Genomic DNA, 17205 nt, shown 5'->3' with positions numbered 1-17205 from the left:
CTTCCAACTTTCATTAGAAAGTCTCTTTTTTTTCTAGAAGATATTTTTGACAATCTAAAGTAACATAATAAAAAAATGTTTTAAATAATCATGTCTGGGAAAATTAAATGTTGAGTGTTGAAGATAATGTTTTTTTCTATGTATTCCTGATTGCCTTCAAATATTCAAAACTTATAAAAATCATTTCTTTTAGTTTTTGAAATAATTGCATAATTACATCATTCCCCCATCCATTTCCTTTTCTGAACACACTCATAAACCCCTCCTAGCTCTCTTTAAAATGAGTGGCCTCTTTTACACTAAATACCATTACAAACATACTTGGAAAAGTACATTGTATTGTTAATTATATCCCTAACTACATAACCTGCCCCATCTGTATAATGTCACTTGTATGTATGAACTCAGGGCAGATAATTTATTATCAATTATCCAGTTAGTGGGTTCTTCCCCAGGGAAGACTAGAGCCACTACTCTGGGCATTTTGTAGTTGCTTGTAATTGTCTGTGTAAGGCTGAAGCCTAATGGGCAGCTTCTTCCCATTCACAATAGCATGTCTGTTGTTGTCCGCGTTCAGATAATGCATAGGGTGTCATGCCAGGGAGACACTGGAAACCCTCTCGCACAGCAAACTCCCTGTGACCTGTGTTCAGCTCTTACTCATTTGCGACCTATCTTTCACATTGTTTCCTGAGCCTTAGGTATGGGAGATGTTTTCTAGATATATGCATTGGGACTGGACTCCACAAATTTTTATCTGTCAGTGGTAGTTTTCTGTAATGGTATCTGCTTAATAATTAAAGAATAGTAAAACTTTGAATGAAGTTAATATGAATTTGAAGTTATTATGAACTTGGCCATAAGGTATATATATTGATGTGTTGAGGTATGCCACTTGTGATGATTTGAATATGTGTGCCCCAGGGTGTGGCACTGTTAGGCAGTGTGGAAGGAAGTGTGTCACTTGGGTGGGCTGAGTCCTCCCTTCTAGCTGCCTGGAAGCCAGTCTTCTCCTTGCAGCCCTCAGATAAAGATGTAGGATTCTCAACTCCTCCTACACTATGCCTGCCTGAATGCTGCCATGCTTCCTGCCATAGTGATAATGAACTGAAACTCAGAACCAGTAAGCCAGCCCCAGTTAAATGTTTTTCTTTATAAAAGTTGCCTTGATCATGATGTCTCTTCACAGCAATGGAAACCCTAACTAATGCAGAAGTTGGTACAAGAGACTAGGGTGTTGCTGTGATAGGCCTGACCATGCTCTTAATTTGAAGAATGTGGATTTGAGGATTTTGATTTTGGAAAGCAGTGGAATGAATTAAGAGGGTCTTAATGGGATGTCTTAGTAGGAATAGTGAAGACTTTGTTGCTGAGGGTGATTTGAACTGTGGAAGCCTGACTCTAGAGATTTTAGAGGAGAAGAATTTTAGTATGTGACCAAGATACCATTTTGAGGTATTTTGGAGAAAAATGTAGTTTCCTTTCTGTTGTCCAAAGTGCCTGCCTAAAGATAAGGTGACAAGAGACAAATTAATTGCATTAAGAAAATAGTCTCAAAACAACCCTTTTTAGACTCTGTGCTGTGGTTCACTCTAATGAAGCAAGGGATAAATAGAAAATGGATGGTTGAAAGAGTAAAAGGACACCAGGAAGTGAAACGGAGCTAAATCCTGTGTTCAAGGAATAAAACAGATGAAGGGATGGTGACTTTGGAGCAAGATCTCAGCCAGTTAACCTCACTGAGTTTGCATTTGCTATTGAACAAGGAATAGTTTTATCGTGTTGCGTGTTATTATTATTTGGTTCTTGTTTGTACTGGGACTATTAACCTGAAGTGAACTACAATCCATAAATGGGTAATACACACTTTGAACCATGTCTTGAGGAATAGTGGCCATGCAAAGCTTAGGCCTAGGACTGGTAGCCTCTCAAATTACAGGAGAGCAAAAAGATCAGATCTCTGAGTTCAAGGCCAGCCTGGTACAGAGAAAGTTTTAAGTAGAGGAAAGCTTCAGTGTAGGTATAGTGGTACATGTCTTTAATCCCAGACCTCAGGAGACAAAGGTATGAAAAATCTCTGAGTTCAAGGTAAATTTACAGAGGAAGTTGCAGGACAACCATGTTTAGGCAGTGAAGGACTTGGAAAACAGAAAGCTGGGAATGATGTGATAGAAGAAAGAGGGCATGTTCCAGCCCCAGCAAGCAGCAGACCTCAGCAGCTTCAGGCATGTGGCTCTGGCTTTAAAGTGAAGAATGGAAAAGACCACTGTGACAACTGGTACTGCTTAGTCGGAGCTAAGAAATTAGCGGTGATTAAAACGAGGCTACCATCACTAAGACAAAATCCTCTGGGAAGATTTTCTGAGAGCACAAATATATAGCTAAGGTTGTGGCTCATGCTTCAGCTGGACTTGGTAATGTGTAAGAATCACCCAGATGTTAGTGGTTTTGAAGACATGAAAGGGTCATGGAGAACAGCTGAGGCTTGGCACTGTGAGAGGCCGTGGAAGGTCACTGGTAAAGGTGTAGCCTCAGCTGCAGTAGATGGTTCAGGACTGAAGGGGTCATGCAAAGTAGTTGAGGCTTTGCATTATGAAAAGAGCCTATGAGAGGCTTCTGGTGAATCCTAGTTGCAGCAGAAGAGTCCAGATGCCAGTACTATGTTATGATCACCAAGAAAAGCAGCAGCAGTGGAGTAGAGTCAGCGGGAGCCTAAAGTGTTACAGAGGGCAGAGCTGGATATGTGACTCCAGCCCTTAGGAGGAGCTCAAAAGATCATGTGTGGATCCCAGACATGGTATCAAGAAAGTATAAAGTTTACGATCCCTTAGATACCCAAAAATGCTAGAGATATCAGAGCTGTGGGATACCTGCTGATAAAAGCTGCTAAAGGAGTGGAAACAGTCACAGAAGAAGTTTGTTACAGTCAGCAAAGCTTAGTGGGGTTGGAGATCTGAAGAGAGCTTTTATATCATATATGGAGATACATGGTTTGGAGTTTGCCCAGCTAGTCTTTTTGTTCTAGCTTTTGTCCCATGTTTCCTCACTATGACATTTCAGAATGGTAATGTATATCCTGAAGTGTTAGAGGTATGTGATCTGCTTTTTGACGTTTGAGGAATGGCAGTTAAGTGATTGGATGGATCTCAGAAGAGACTTTGGACTTCTAACACTGTTGAGACTGTTTTAAACCGTGAGACTTTTGAAATTGGACTAGTTGTATTGTGCATCATGTTATGGCTTGGTATGGCCCCCAAAAAACTTATGTGTTTGAACAAGCCTATGGGGACCATGGAGTGAAATGTGGTGGTTTGGGTATGCTTGTCCCAGGAAGTGGCACTATTACTAGGTATGGCTTTTTTGGGGGAAGTATGTCACTGTGAAGGTGGGCTTTGTGTCATATCTTCTAGCTTTCTGGATTCCAGTCTTTTCCTAGCAGCCTTCAAATCAAGATGCAAAACACTCAGCTCCTCCAGCACCAGGCCACCCTAGACATGGCCATGTTTGCTACCATGATGATAATGGACTGTACCTCAGAATAAGTAAGCCAGCCCGAAATGTTTTCCTTTGTAACAGTTGCCACGGTCATGGTGTCTCTTAGCAGCAATGGAAAAACATAACTAAGTCACTGCTTTTATCTCTAGTCTCTCCAATACTTTTATTAAAAAGGGAGATATATTCAATCAAAAGGTTTTTCTCAGTCTAATGAGAGGATGGTGTAGATTTTGTTTTCCAGTCTGTTAATATAGTAGATTACATCTTACCTATTTGTGTATGTTTAAATATTCCAGCATCTCTGAGATGAAGTTTACTTGATCATGGTGGATGATGTTTTGGATGTGTCCTTGGATTCAGTTTGCAAATATTTTATTGGGAATTTTTGAATCTATGTTCACGAAAGAAATTGATAAGTAATATTCTTTGTTTTCTCTCTATGTGGTTAAGGTATTTTTTGTGGTCTTATAAAACTTGTACAATGGTCATAGTGTTTTTAATTTGTGGAATAATCTGAAGAGTATTAGCATTAATTGTTCCTTGAAACTCTGGTAGAATTCTGTACTAAAACCATCTGGTCCTAGGCTCTCTATTTGTTTTTTTGCTCAAAGATTTTTTAATCACTGCCTCTATTTCATTAGAATTCATAGGTCTTTTTAAACTGTTTATCTTATCTTGATTTAATATTAGTATGTGGTATGTATCGAGATAATTATCCATTTCTTTGAAATTTCCTAATTTTCTGGACAATAGATTTTAAATCATGCATTTATAATTTTCTAGACTTCCTAGGTATCTATTGTCATGCTTCCTTTTCATCTGTAACTTTGTTCATTTTGATATTTTCTGTATACCTTCAAGTAACATGGATAAGGATTTGTCAGTCAGTGAATTTCCCAAAAGATAATTCTTGTTTCATCAATTTTTATATTGTTTGCTTGTTTCTATTTTATGTATGTGAGTGTCACATTTCATTATTCCTGGCCATCTCATCCTTTAGGTCGTAATTTCTTCTTTATTTTCTGGATCTTTCAAGTGTGCTGTTACGTTACTTATATGAGATATGTACGTTAGGCACCGGGTCTAGGCACTGGGTGCTATGAACTTGCCTCTTAAAATTGCTTTCATTGTGTTCCACACATTTTTGAATGCTGCGCATTAATTTTTATTTCATTCCAGAAAGTTTTCAATCTCTTTCCTAATTTATGTCCTGACCATTTTTTCATACAGTATAGCATTGCTTAGTTTCCATGCATTTGTAAACTTTCTGTTGTTTCTGTTATTTTTTTAATTCCTGCCTTAATCATTTGTGATCTGATTGATAGGACGAAGGGTGTTATTTTTACTTTCCTGTATGTGTTCATACTTGCTTTTTGTACATGCATGTGGTCAATTTCAGAGAAAGTTCCCAGAGCTGCTGAAATGCTTGCCCAATGTGTCAATTGTCTAGCCAATTTTTTTTTTTGTTTTTTTTTTTTTGTTTTTTTTGGTTTTTTTTTTTTTTTTTTTTTTTTTTTTTGTTTAGAGGTGAATTTTTTGTTTGGAGGTGAATTTTTTGTTTGGAGGTGAAATATATCTATTCTGCAATATATAGATAGATAGATAGATAGATAGATAGATAGATAGATAGATAGATGTGTGTGTGTGTGTGTGTGTGTGTGTGTGTGTGTGTGTGTGTGTGTAGGTAATGTACACATGATTATAGGTTCATGCAGGTACCAGAAGTCACTGAATTCCATGAAAGGGGAGTTACAGGAGGGTGGGAGCTACACAAAATGTGTTCTGAGAAACAAACTTAGATATTCTGTAAGAGCAGTACATGCTCCTACCCTCTGAGACATTTCAGACCCACATACTTAGGTAAAAGTAATTAGTGCTGTTTTCTAGTTAAGCAGTGGCATCAAGCTTAGCACATGAACAAATGGCATATATTTTGCAAACATCAAATGATAACGTATTTGTGCATTATCTTAAATTATCTTACAAGTTGTTTCTTATTGACAACTTGGATAGTGACATTTATAAATCCCATGTAACTTTATTTGTTCTGATTTTTATTTATTCTATTAAAAATCGTATAGGTAGATTATAGTCAAATGAGTGTATATACTTAAACATGATAATTCTTTAATATCTACACTGTCTGAATAAGACAAGACAAACAGGCATCAACTGTTTTAAAGAAGTCTATTACTAAACTTACATCAAAATCCCAAAGATATCACTATTCATGAATATTTGTATGTTCTATTACAAATGATATCTTTGAGAAACAATTCCCAGAAAGATTTTGTAATAGATTTTTAAAATGTCTTTGCAGTACTAGTTAATTACATTCCCAAAATGTTCTGCAAATTAACTAATAGCAGACAATGAATTTTAAAAAGATCTTTTCTGACCGCCTAATGAGGTATGATATTTGATGAGTTCTGTAGTAAAAAAGAAGTAGGGAACTTATATTTTAAATGTTTCTCATAATTGGAAATTATATTTATGTCTAAATGGCACAAGACTCACACCATATCAATGTATAGAAGAGTTGGTTTTCTATAACAGACTTTAAGTAACTGTGGGAAAGACAGTGCAATGATAGTGAAGCATTTCAAGGCAAATAAGCTACTTGTAGATCAAGATTTTTAAAAATAAAATAAGTCAGCTAAGAGCATATGTGACGAGATGTGACAAGCTATCTCAGAGATTATGGCATATATTGATCCAGTTTTCACTGTATTCTTATGAAAATCCAAGGAAGTAATATCTCTTGAAACCCATAAACACTCATATGCCAAGTTTCCAAATCACACTATGATGTGTAGAGAGAGGTCCTGATGCTAAGGTCTTGTTCTCCAACTGGTTCTTGATCTGTCAGTAAAGAAGGCCAGGGACTAAGTTTTGGGCAGAAGTTACAGGCAGGGTTTCCTTGTCCCAAGAGGAAAAGGCAGATTAAGGGAAGGATGGAGGAGCTTTTGGGGGTGCTTTGGAAGAAAAAGAACACAGCAACAACCATGTAAACTCTGGGGTAGGGGTTGGGGGCTGGGGACTGTGGCCTCTGCTATAGGTGGATAGCCAAAGATGTTTGGCAGGGACTAGGTGGGACTAGCCACTGAAGTTTGGTGCAAGTGGGAATGTGGAAATAATAAATTGGTAACTGCATGGTTTTCCAGGAAGGAGATAGTAACGCCCAGCAATTGTGCCTAGAAGGCAAGTAGTAAAGTAACCCCATCTCTCTCTCTGTCTCTCTGTCTCTCTGTCTCTTTGTCTCTCTGTCTCTCTCTCTGTGCATGTGTGTATGTGTGTGTGCATGTGTGTGTGTGTATGTGTGTGTGTGTGTGTGTGTGTGTGTGTGTGTGTGTGTGTGTGTGTGTGTGTCCTAGAGTTGAAGAAAAGAAAAGCAAGCTCAAAACAGCTGCTTTTCACTTGGCTAGACAATTGACACATTGGGCAAGCATTCATCACTACTTGATTACCACATTTGTAAAATATGAATAAGAGATTACTGAATATCGGTGCTTGTGGATCATAAGTAAATCCCGATGGAGGAAAGCCATACTATATGTCATTTTTTAATATTTGAGATTAAATTATTTTTAGACTGCATTTTTCTTCCCTCCTTTCATCATTTATAAAAACCCAATTAACATACTAGTTATAATCATAAATGTTTGGACTAAAAGAGTTAAAATTTCAAGTTGGTCCCACTGACCCTGCCTTGAGGACAAGGCTGAGAACAAAAATTGCAGACTACCTGGTCTGGATAAGGTCTGACTCTGCAGTCCTGAGAAAAACTAGTATGAAGGTCAGTGTGCCCCAAAACAGAGTGGTCTGGAGTTGAATCACATCCAAAAGCAGACAGATTGTGCCAATTTGAATGAACCAATGAAATTGTTATGTGCTAACCACCATATGTAATTTTCCCTATAAAAATGTCCCCCTAATTGAGGTAAGGGTAGACTCCTCTATCTCCTGTGTGAGATATGTGTCATTCCCAAAGCTCTGGCCTCCCCCTCCCCTTGAATAAACCTCTTGCCTGATTGCAGCAAGATTGACTCTCTGTGAGTTCTTGGGTTCACGTTCTCCAGGTACTAGAGTGAGGGGCTTCCGCAATTTGGGGGTCTTTCAGGATTATTTATGTTTTCATAATAAAAATAAAAAGTCACTTTAACCTGCTTTTAAAAATATACAAACTGCTTTATATAATACCTTTAGACTATAATAAACTGCATTTATCTATGATTTAACTACTCATCTAATGTGCCCTTAAAATGAATTGTCAATAACATGTGAAAAACTAGATGAAATTTATGGATATTACATACCAGTGACATACCATAATATTGCAAAAGTGAAATGCTTATCATGGGTAATGAAACTGTAAAATATTGACTGGCTATCATAATTAAATGTATAATTTATTTAAACTTATGGTGATAGGAATAAAACATGACACTTAATATTTTTTAATAATAGTCTTTGTTTTTACATGATAATATTTTCAACCCAATGAGATAAAACAATATGAAAGAAAAGATACAACCGTCAGACATTCCCCACTGAGCTCATTTAATTTTACTGCTAGTCATTAGAATGGAAGACTTCCAAAGAAAGTGTATGACATTCAAATGGAAATGTAGCACAAAAAGGTGTCTTTCTTTCCTCTTCTTCCATGTGTCTGCATTCAGAAGATTTTTGTAGTGGGTTGGTTTAATGATCCTTGTATTCTAATGCTAATCTGAGGTTCCCAGGTTTGGTAAACCTAAAGATGAGAGTCCACATGTAAGACACTGAGAGACGTTTACCCCAGTTAATTGTGATTGGAAAAAAAAAGATGCCAACAGCCAATAGCTGGGCAGAAGAAGCAGAGGAGGGTTTGAGGTTTCTTGGACTTGGAGAGAAAGAACCACATGGAGGTAAAGAGAAAAACAAGTGGCAAAGTAAGAAGAACATACAAGAGGAAGAAGGAGAAAATTTCAGGATATTATTTAAAGTGAAAAACATCAAAATATTTGAATATAAGTATTTGCTTTATCCTTCTAATATATATATATCCCTTACAAGATATATATTTTTAAGAAAAATCAATGTTTTTTATACTCTATTTTACTCAAAATTAAAAGGTTTGTGATTTTAAAATGTTTTCTAAAAAGTAATAAAACAATATAAATCACTAATCTAGTCATCAGGGAAGTGCAAATCAAAACAACTCTGAGTTTTTACCTCATACCAGTCAGAATGGCTAAAACTCAGGTGACAGCAGATGCTGGCAAGAATGTGGAGAAAGAGGAACACTCCTCCAATGTTTGTGGGACTGTAAGATGGTACAACCACTCTAGAAAGCCATCTGGCAGTTCCTCAGAAAATTGACCATAGTACTACCTGGAGACCCATCTATTCTACTCCTGGTCATATACCCAAAAGATGTTCCAACATATAATAAGGACACATGTTCCACCATGTTCACAGCAGCCTTATTTATAATAGTCAGAGGCTGGAAAGAACCCAGATAGCCACCAACAGAGGAATGGATACAGAAAGTGTGGTACCTTGGAGTACTACTCAGCTATTTACACAATGAAGTACTACTCAGCTATTAGAAACAATGACTTTATGAAATTCCTAGGCGAATGGATGGAACTAGAGAATATCATCCTGAGTGAGGTAACACAGTCACAAAAGAACACACATGATATGCAGTTACTAATAATTGAATATTAGCCCTAGAAAGCTCTGAATACCTAAGAAACAATTCACAAACCTTATGAAGCTCATAAAGAAAGAAAGCCATAATGTGGAAGCCTCAGTTTTTCTTAGAAGGGAGAACAAAACACTCACATGAGGAGGTACAGGATCAAGTAGAAGAACAGGGATTGGAAAAGGGGATTGATCAGGGGCTGCCTCACTTGGGGATCCAACCCACCTGCAGCCAATGTGCCGAAGAACTACAGCTGATGCTGGGAGGTGCTTGCTGGCAGGAACCAGATAGGGGTGCTTCCTCAGGGGCTCTACCAGAGTTGTGCAGCTGAGCATACTTGAAGCTAACCATCAGAGTGAATATGAGGACCCCAGCAAGGGTGCTGGGGTAGGGGGAATGAAGGAGCAGAAGGGGGTTGTGGCCTCATGGGAAGAACAATATTGTCAACCAACCAAATCCTCCACAGGTCCCATGGACTAGAACACAAACCATTGAGCATGCATTGAGAGGCCCATGGCTCCAGTTACATATGTAGTGGAGAATAGCATTGTCTGCAATCAATGTAAGAAGAGGCCTTTGGTCCAGGGAGAGCACATTTTCCCAATGTAGGAGAATGCCAAGGCACTGAGGTGGAGAGGGTGATTAGGAGCTAGTGCACCTTTGTGCAGACAAGTAGAGGGGTAGGGGTGATGGAAGGGGGTGTGCTAGGGGATAACATTTCAAATGTAAATATGAAGAGTATCTAATAATTTTTTTTTTAAAAAAAGAAATCACTAACCTGTGAGAAAGTGGTAAGAAAATCAAACTATGATTTTTTTTTTCTCAAAGCATTTGGAATATTGAAATGGAAGAAACCAGTTTTGTACTCAAGCATAAAGGATATAGATTTGTTTTAAAAAAAATAGCTTTCTTTCTGACAGTGAATTGAAATAGCTCCTTGTGTGATTTGAAGATATTTAGAAAAAGAATTGAATCTAATATCTTTCATCTTTTTGAAGCCTGATTCTAACTAGGAGTGTGTTTGACGACTTTACTATGTCTCCATAACTGTCCCTACAATTACCTAATGCCAAGAGAAATCTTGTTCTTTCGTTCCTTATAGAGACAGCCTGACTGCCCTCTGAAAGATGCATCAAGCATCTGAAAGAGTCAGATGCAGATAATTGCACCCAATTAACAGACAGAAGCTGTTGACCCCTGAGGTTGAATTAGGGAAAAACTGGAAGAAGCTGAGAGAAGGGCAACCCTGTAAGAGGACCAGCAGTCCCAACTAACCTGGAACCTTGAGATCTCTCAGACACTGAGCCACCAACCAGGCAGCACACACCAGCTGATAAGAAGCCCCCAACACATATATAGCAAAGGCCTGCTGGGTCTGGACTCAGAGATTATGCACCTAACCCTCAAGAGAATAGGGGCCCCAGGGAGTGGGGCAAACTGGTGAGATGGGGGTGAGGGGAGTGGGGACATCCTCCTGGAGATGGAGTTGGGTGGGAGGAGGTATTGGATGTGTAACAGTCAGGGGGGGAACTGGGAGGAGGATAAATTCTGGACTGTAAATGAAAGATTAAATAAAGAGGTCTGTTTCAGTATCCTTCATACATGACAACTAGTAGCATTTATATTTCAATTACATTTTAGATTATACATTTATACAGTTCTGAGAAGACTAATACTATAACTACTTCTTTTGCTTTGAAATAAACAAATTTACTATTTATATATCAGTCTAAAATTAAGCTATTTAGAAATCATATTGTGCCTAATTTTGCAGAAGTGATTATGATTCCCATATTTTCTGTTTTAATTTGTCATTATCCACCTTCTGTAGCAGCTGAGAAACAGAGGCAAAGATTCTAAACAAGTATCTAAATGCAATCAGTTCCCTGGGAGGGAATTTATATTTTACCTGATTTGTTAGACACCCAAATAATTGCTTCTGAAGACACATGGCTTCTATTTCCTACCACAATGGTTAATGGTATCTGCCACAGGTAACTGGAAAAGAAAAGAAAGCTTTAAGAATAAAAACAGGCATATCAGCTATCCTAAAACAAAAGCAAGCAAGCATTGTCTCTGCATCTTCTTACAGTCTTTAGTACTCTTGATGGGAAAAATATAATCAATCCATAAATAAATATTGAAATCAATTAGCAAATAAATCTCAGGCCTAAACAATGTATGCACAAGGTAAGCTTATCTTTCCATTGCCACTGAGGAGACTTATTGTCTACAAGTTTTAATTTCAGTGCAAAAGAACTTCTACAAAACAACTTATCTTGCAAAAATAGATTTGCATCTTAGAAATAAGTGCAACTAAAATCTATAAATTCAAGCCAAGCTCTTTATTGACTAAAGTCTAAAAATAGGTCTTTTCTACTTTGTTTGTGGATTAGACTAATAGACAATTCAGTAGTTTTCCACATTTGCATATTAATATTGTTTTTATTTATTGCCTAACATATCAGATGTGTATTATCCACATATTTTACAGAGATTTATATGGCAAATCAAAGTACTCAGCAAAGAATAAAGATTAAAAATGATCTGTTTTTACGAAAATTCAGAGTTATATAAAGAATAATATAGAACTGTACATTCTGGTTTCCAAAGTGAAATTTCTAAGATGATGTGTCAAAAAGTCACCAACAAAATGGTCATCCATAAATATTACCTATTTAAAAACAAATCTTATTTTATTAGTTTCTTCACAGGGAAAAATAGAGGTCTAGACTCATAGATAAGTTTATATCAATTTAATCTTAAGTAGGTAGCCAGACACACATAAAATAATTTCATCATCTATCTATCAACTGTACTTTGCTTCCTTCTTGAATTATAAAGAAGCTATTTTGACCTCACATTGTCCCTTGAGTAATAATGTGGTAGCCAGCACTTATATCATAAGAAAGAAATACCTGAAATTTGACAAGACATTGTCTGTGCTTTCGGTAACCATGTGAGTGAATGGTGTATTGAAAAGTTTTAGAAGACAGCGCCTGGGACTATAGAGTGTGTAATAAACACGTCAAGGCCCCTGTGCCTACCTGTCTTCCTCAATGGTTGTCATTGTAGAGTGAATAAACATTTAATGCTAATTATTGGAGAAAGGCAGAATATATGAGAATATACTAGTGCATGTTTGAGTCAGGAGGAGAGACTTCTTTATAAAATAGTATCATATTAAGGAAGATCAGTATAAAATTTTGTTGTCAACTCAGAAGTGAAGAGAAGTCTCACTGGGTTCCTGCATACAATTCTGTGTAGATCAGATCTTTAAGAAGCAACTTGGCATATAAGAGGACGTTATGCAACCCTGCAAAGTGTTGATTTTTTTGTATTTAAAAATGCCACAAAAAATGTCCCAATGTCTAACAAGATTCTGGCGCAAATGTCATGCTAAGTCACACATCATCCAACTTTAGGAAATCTTTAGTTATGTAAGGATCTTTCTATGCTGTGATACAAGGACTGTATATCAAAAATGTAATTACTAGCTCCATTAAAATATGTTGAGTATGTTGTAGTCATATTCAAATATCTCCAGGAGAAAAATAAAACAAAGAATTAACTCTGCTTGGAAAATCTTCACAACTTACTCGTGATGTTGGCATAGATAAGCAAGTTCCATTACATCAATGAAACACATTGTGCTGTAAAGAGTTAAAAAGGCTCTATTCAAATATCCAGTAGAATTGGTATTGAATCTTTGACCAGAATGTTACAAAGAATTAAATGATCAATAATATAAAAATTAGGACAGTAAACTTGAATATAGATTTTATTGCTTCTTTAAATAGAAAATCATTCCTGGGACTACGTGATGCTTTTCATCAGTATCAGATTCCTTTGTACATTATGTGGCAAGTGCTCAGAGTTTATGAGCTCTGTGTGCTTCTAGCAGATACAAAGCTCTCTGCTCTTATATATCTTTACACAGCCCAGACGTTACCTTTTACTTTAAAGATTAGGCTAGTGCTAGTAAAATAATGCATGTTGTAGGTAACACAAAATATTTCTTGTTCAAAATTGATCCTGTCTTACTTACTGTTTCCTGTATGTTTCTCTACAGCAGTGACACTTTGTCAAGATTGCAGTTCTCAAAGGCCTGGACTAGTCTCTCTCCCCCTTTGCAACAACAAAGTACTTTCAAGCAAAGCCAAGGTTGATGCCTGATAATTTTGTTCCTAAACTCACACAGAGAGGGAGTAACTGGGAGCCTTTGATGCTGCATGGACCAAAAAGAGCACAGCAGACACATTGCAACTCTTCCTGACCACAGCAAGACTCCAGCAGGATACTGTGTATTGCAATAATCCAGAGAGTTGGATGCCAACCTCAACTTATATCTAGAACAAGGAACTTAAGCCCTTGATTTATTGCTGGAGACAAATCTCACTGGGTAACAGGTTTCCTGAACAAGAAAACCTAAGTATAAATCCCAGATCATACATAAAGTTGTAGTGCACCCTTGTGATGCCCTACGTGAACATGAGAAGCAAAGTTGAAACTACAGCATCCAGACCAACATACACAATGATGAACAACAGATCCTGCTTCAAACAATATAGAAAACAATGATGGACACCTGAGGTAGTCCTTTAACCTCCACATGTGTAGTTTGGTACACAGGAGCATACACGCACAGACATACACACAAGAAATAAAAATAGTGACCTTGCTTTCCTAAGTCAAAATCTATATACAGCCTTCAGAAAGCACCAAAGAATTGTTCAACCACTGTTCTGTGCCTGGACCAAACTAACCTGGAAATGATTTCATGACCTCTTAGGTGGCACAGTTTGCTCCAGGTCTTATGGATACTCATGAATGATAAAGTCAGATACCTTATTTTCCAAAGTAAAAAGAAAGAACAGACTAAGCCAACCAAGAACTCTAATTTTGTTTATTAATTTTCACCTTGTCCCTCTGTGTATCTCTCCCCACCCCTACCTTTCCTGAGACCCACTCTTATTAGAGCTTCTTATAAGAAATGGCACTGGTTAATAAAACTTTCAACTCTCTTCTGCTTATCCTTTAAAATGAAGAACAAGAGAGAAAAAGCACTGAATAAAACTGATAAGGGTTTTGAATAAAAGATAAAAAAATAAATCATAATTCTAGACAGATAAAATGGCTAGGACAAAATGATCTCTGTAAGTCTAGGCTAGCCATGGATGAACAGTAAGCCTTAGACCAGCTGGGCTACAGAGTGAGATCCAATTTTGAAAGAAAAAAAAAGGGGGGGGCCTACGAAACAGAAAACAGTTCTCTAGGTTTTATATCTAGCCAGTGAGCTCAAACACTAATTGACAGGAAACGAACATATGTTGATCCTATATGGCCCCACTAATCCTTGGAGTATTTTAAGGTCTACATTATGTTCCTTAAACTCATACATTAGTAAGTATGAGACTTTGGTTTAATGAGTTTTTCTGGATTGTTAGTTTCAGTTCTCATTTGTCTTGTAAGGCACATTTTGTTCAATTCCACTTAATTCATGGCAACACATTTTAACTATTAAATTTAATTCAAAAACTATTCATGGGGAAGGAAAGACCCAAACCTTATCTTCTGAAAGTCACCATGTTAATTCAAAGTTCTGCCTTCTGAAATAAATGCTGTTATGTTGAAAGTTAACATCTTGAAGAAGGGACAGAGAGAAGGGTCAGGGGTTAATAGCGTGAGCTGCTCTTTCAAATACTGAAATTTAAATTTCAATACCCACATGGCATCCAACAACCATCTGTAACTCCATTCCTAGGGAATCCAGTGATATTCTGGCCTCCTTGGACACTAGGCATTCACATAATGCACAAACAAACAGGGTAAACATCATACACATCAAATACATATTTATTGAATTAATTAGCTTTTAAAAACCTTGAAGAAATGGCAACAAAAGAAGAAACACAATGAAACAAAAAAATAAACAAATGAAAACAGTATTCCACTTCTGTTCTAGAACTTCCTAAGCAAAGAGAATGAGTATTATTCAAAACTCTTCTATGCAAAACATTCCTCAACAACTTAAAATATGAACATGTAAGACAATATTGAGAAACCACAGCCTGTGTGTGCAGTACCTGCTGTTGTGAAGCTGAAGTGCTTTGGTTTTCGCACCGCTGTCATAGATGAAATGCTGCTGAGTGATAAGTATTCTCTTTTCTGCTGTCATGTTCCCCAGGATGGTGATAACGGGATATCCCATCTGGAGCGTCCACTGATCCATCACTTCTTGTATATTCACATACTTCCCATTCCTTTTTAAAGCCTGTTCAAGCAAAATTGTATAAATTAATCCATTAACACTTCTCCAAAGCATAGTTAACATTAACCTGTTCTCCTTTTTACCATTACTTCAATATGGAGTAATTTAAAATTGCTGAAGCAAACATTAGGTACTAGCAACTTTAATTTTTGACGTGACTGGCTTTTATTGTTATGTTCCATACATACAGTTGTTTCATTAAAATTAAAATTTTCATATCAGAATATAAAATGCATTTATATAAGTTAAAGCAAGAACTTTTAGGATTATTTTGCATTCCTGATAGGTCTAGTATCATGGAATAAAAATTTTCTAAAAACTTCAATATTTCTTTTTTAAATGTGAATCTATCATACAACATTAAGATAGCATTCAAAAGTATTGTCATGTTTCATGCACAAGACCTGTGCAAGATCAGACTATTTAAAGTCTTAACATGGACTGCACAGATGAATCAGAAACCCTCACACTAAGCAGCAGAGCTATTGGCCAATATTAATTAGTGGGAGAAGGAGAGTGAATTTTCTTCAAGCATGTCATGTCACCCAGAAGGACTACAATGCTTCTCTGCATCATATAGATGGTCCCACACCAACTCACACACTGGCAGCCATAAGTGAGATTTTACAAAGGGACACAGGACATTGATATGGGATCATGGTGAGATGAACAGGAGAACCATTGGAATAGAAAAGGTATGTTTGATGACTAAAAGAGTTTATAGACATTTATAACATTAATTGATTAGCAACAATGTCACACTCAAAGCAGACAAGGCATTTTTAACTAACATTTGTGACTCAAATGATGTTAAGTCTTATATTCTTTATAGTACATAAAAAGTGCCAAAGTAATATGAAGAAAAAACAGTTATGCACAGTACATACAAACTGCCAATGTCAATAGAAGTTAATGTTTTAGAAACAAAAACTCAGATGTTCAAGAACATATTTTGATATTTCAGCTTTCTCTACTTTACCTCTGATAATGTATTCCAGAGATCATTTCTGGCCGCATTGCCATACTTGTGAATGGTTAAATAATCCTATAAGAATATAAAATGGTAATTACCATTCAAAGGTTAAGCAATTACCAGTAAATACATTTATTTCTCAATTCAATTAACCATTTCCATGTGTATAAATGCATTTAGGCTAAGAGGAAGACATGCAAAAAGATTTAGAATCTAATTTAAAAATATTCCCAGTAGGTTTAATGATAACATATTTCCTAGCTCACCTAACAATACTAATTCCTTAACAAGGATTTTTAATAGCTATAATCAAGTCATATGGAACCCCAAGGTCAGGATGTACTCTAAGTGAGGTGGTCAAAGTTAGCTTATTTTGAGAAAGTGATGTCTGCAATGAAATATGTAGAACAAACATTCTCATCACCCCTTCCAATTTTTCAAAGGGAAGCATATGCTTTCCTGGGTAAGAGGAAGCATCTTCTTTAGTTGATATATACGGATGTTGAACTAGACTGCTCAGTCTCCAATCTCTGTCTGGTTGTTCTGTACAAAGGAAAGACTGACAATTGCAAATCACACAGGTGTCTCAGTAGTTTGAAGCACATGTTACTATCAATAAAGTGCTCCTGAGTTTGTTTCACAGCTTCAGGCTTAGTATTTCCCATTTCTCATCATGTTCCATTAGTGGATAAACCTACACACTTTGATTCACACCTAAGTCCATTGTGAGAAGTGTGGTCTTCCTCATTATCGAGGTGACAGCTATCAAGATAATTA

General features: G+C 36.7%; 1 protein-coding gene across 1 annotated transcript in view; it reads right to left on the bottom strand.

Moving 5' to 3' along the window:
* Positions 1-17205, bottom strand: part of TRHDE (thyrotropin releasing hormone degrading enzyme) — a gene marked incomplete at both ends in the record, with an annotated part of 372282 nt that overhangs the window by 75936 nt on the left and 279141 nt on the right. Inside the window, 3 exons of the mRNA XM_080935655.1 lie at positions 11094-11182; positions 15271-15458; positions 16435-16500. Coding sequence (XP_080791781.1) covers positions 11094-11182; positions 15271-15458; positions 16435-16500 — 343 coding nt within the window. The remainder of the gene's footprint in view (positions 1-11093; positions 11183-15270; positions 15459-16434; positions 16501-17205) is intronic.

The sequence above is a fragment of the Micromys minutus genome (assembly GCF_963924665.1).
Source record: "Micromys minutus genome assembly, chromosome: 22".
Taxonomy (NCBI): Eukaryota; Metazoa; Chordata; class Mammalia; order Rodentia; family Muridae; genus Micromys; species Micromys minutus.
The sequence above is the reverse complement of the archived record's forward strand: the minus strand, read 5'-3'. Positions and strand labels throughout refer to the sequence as shown.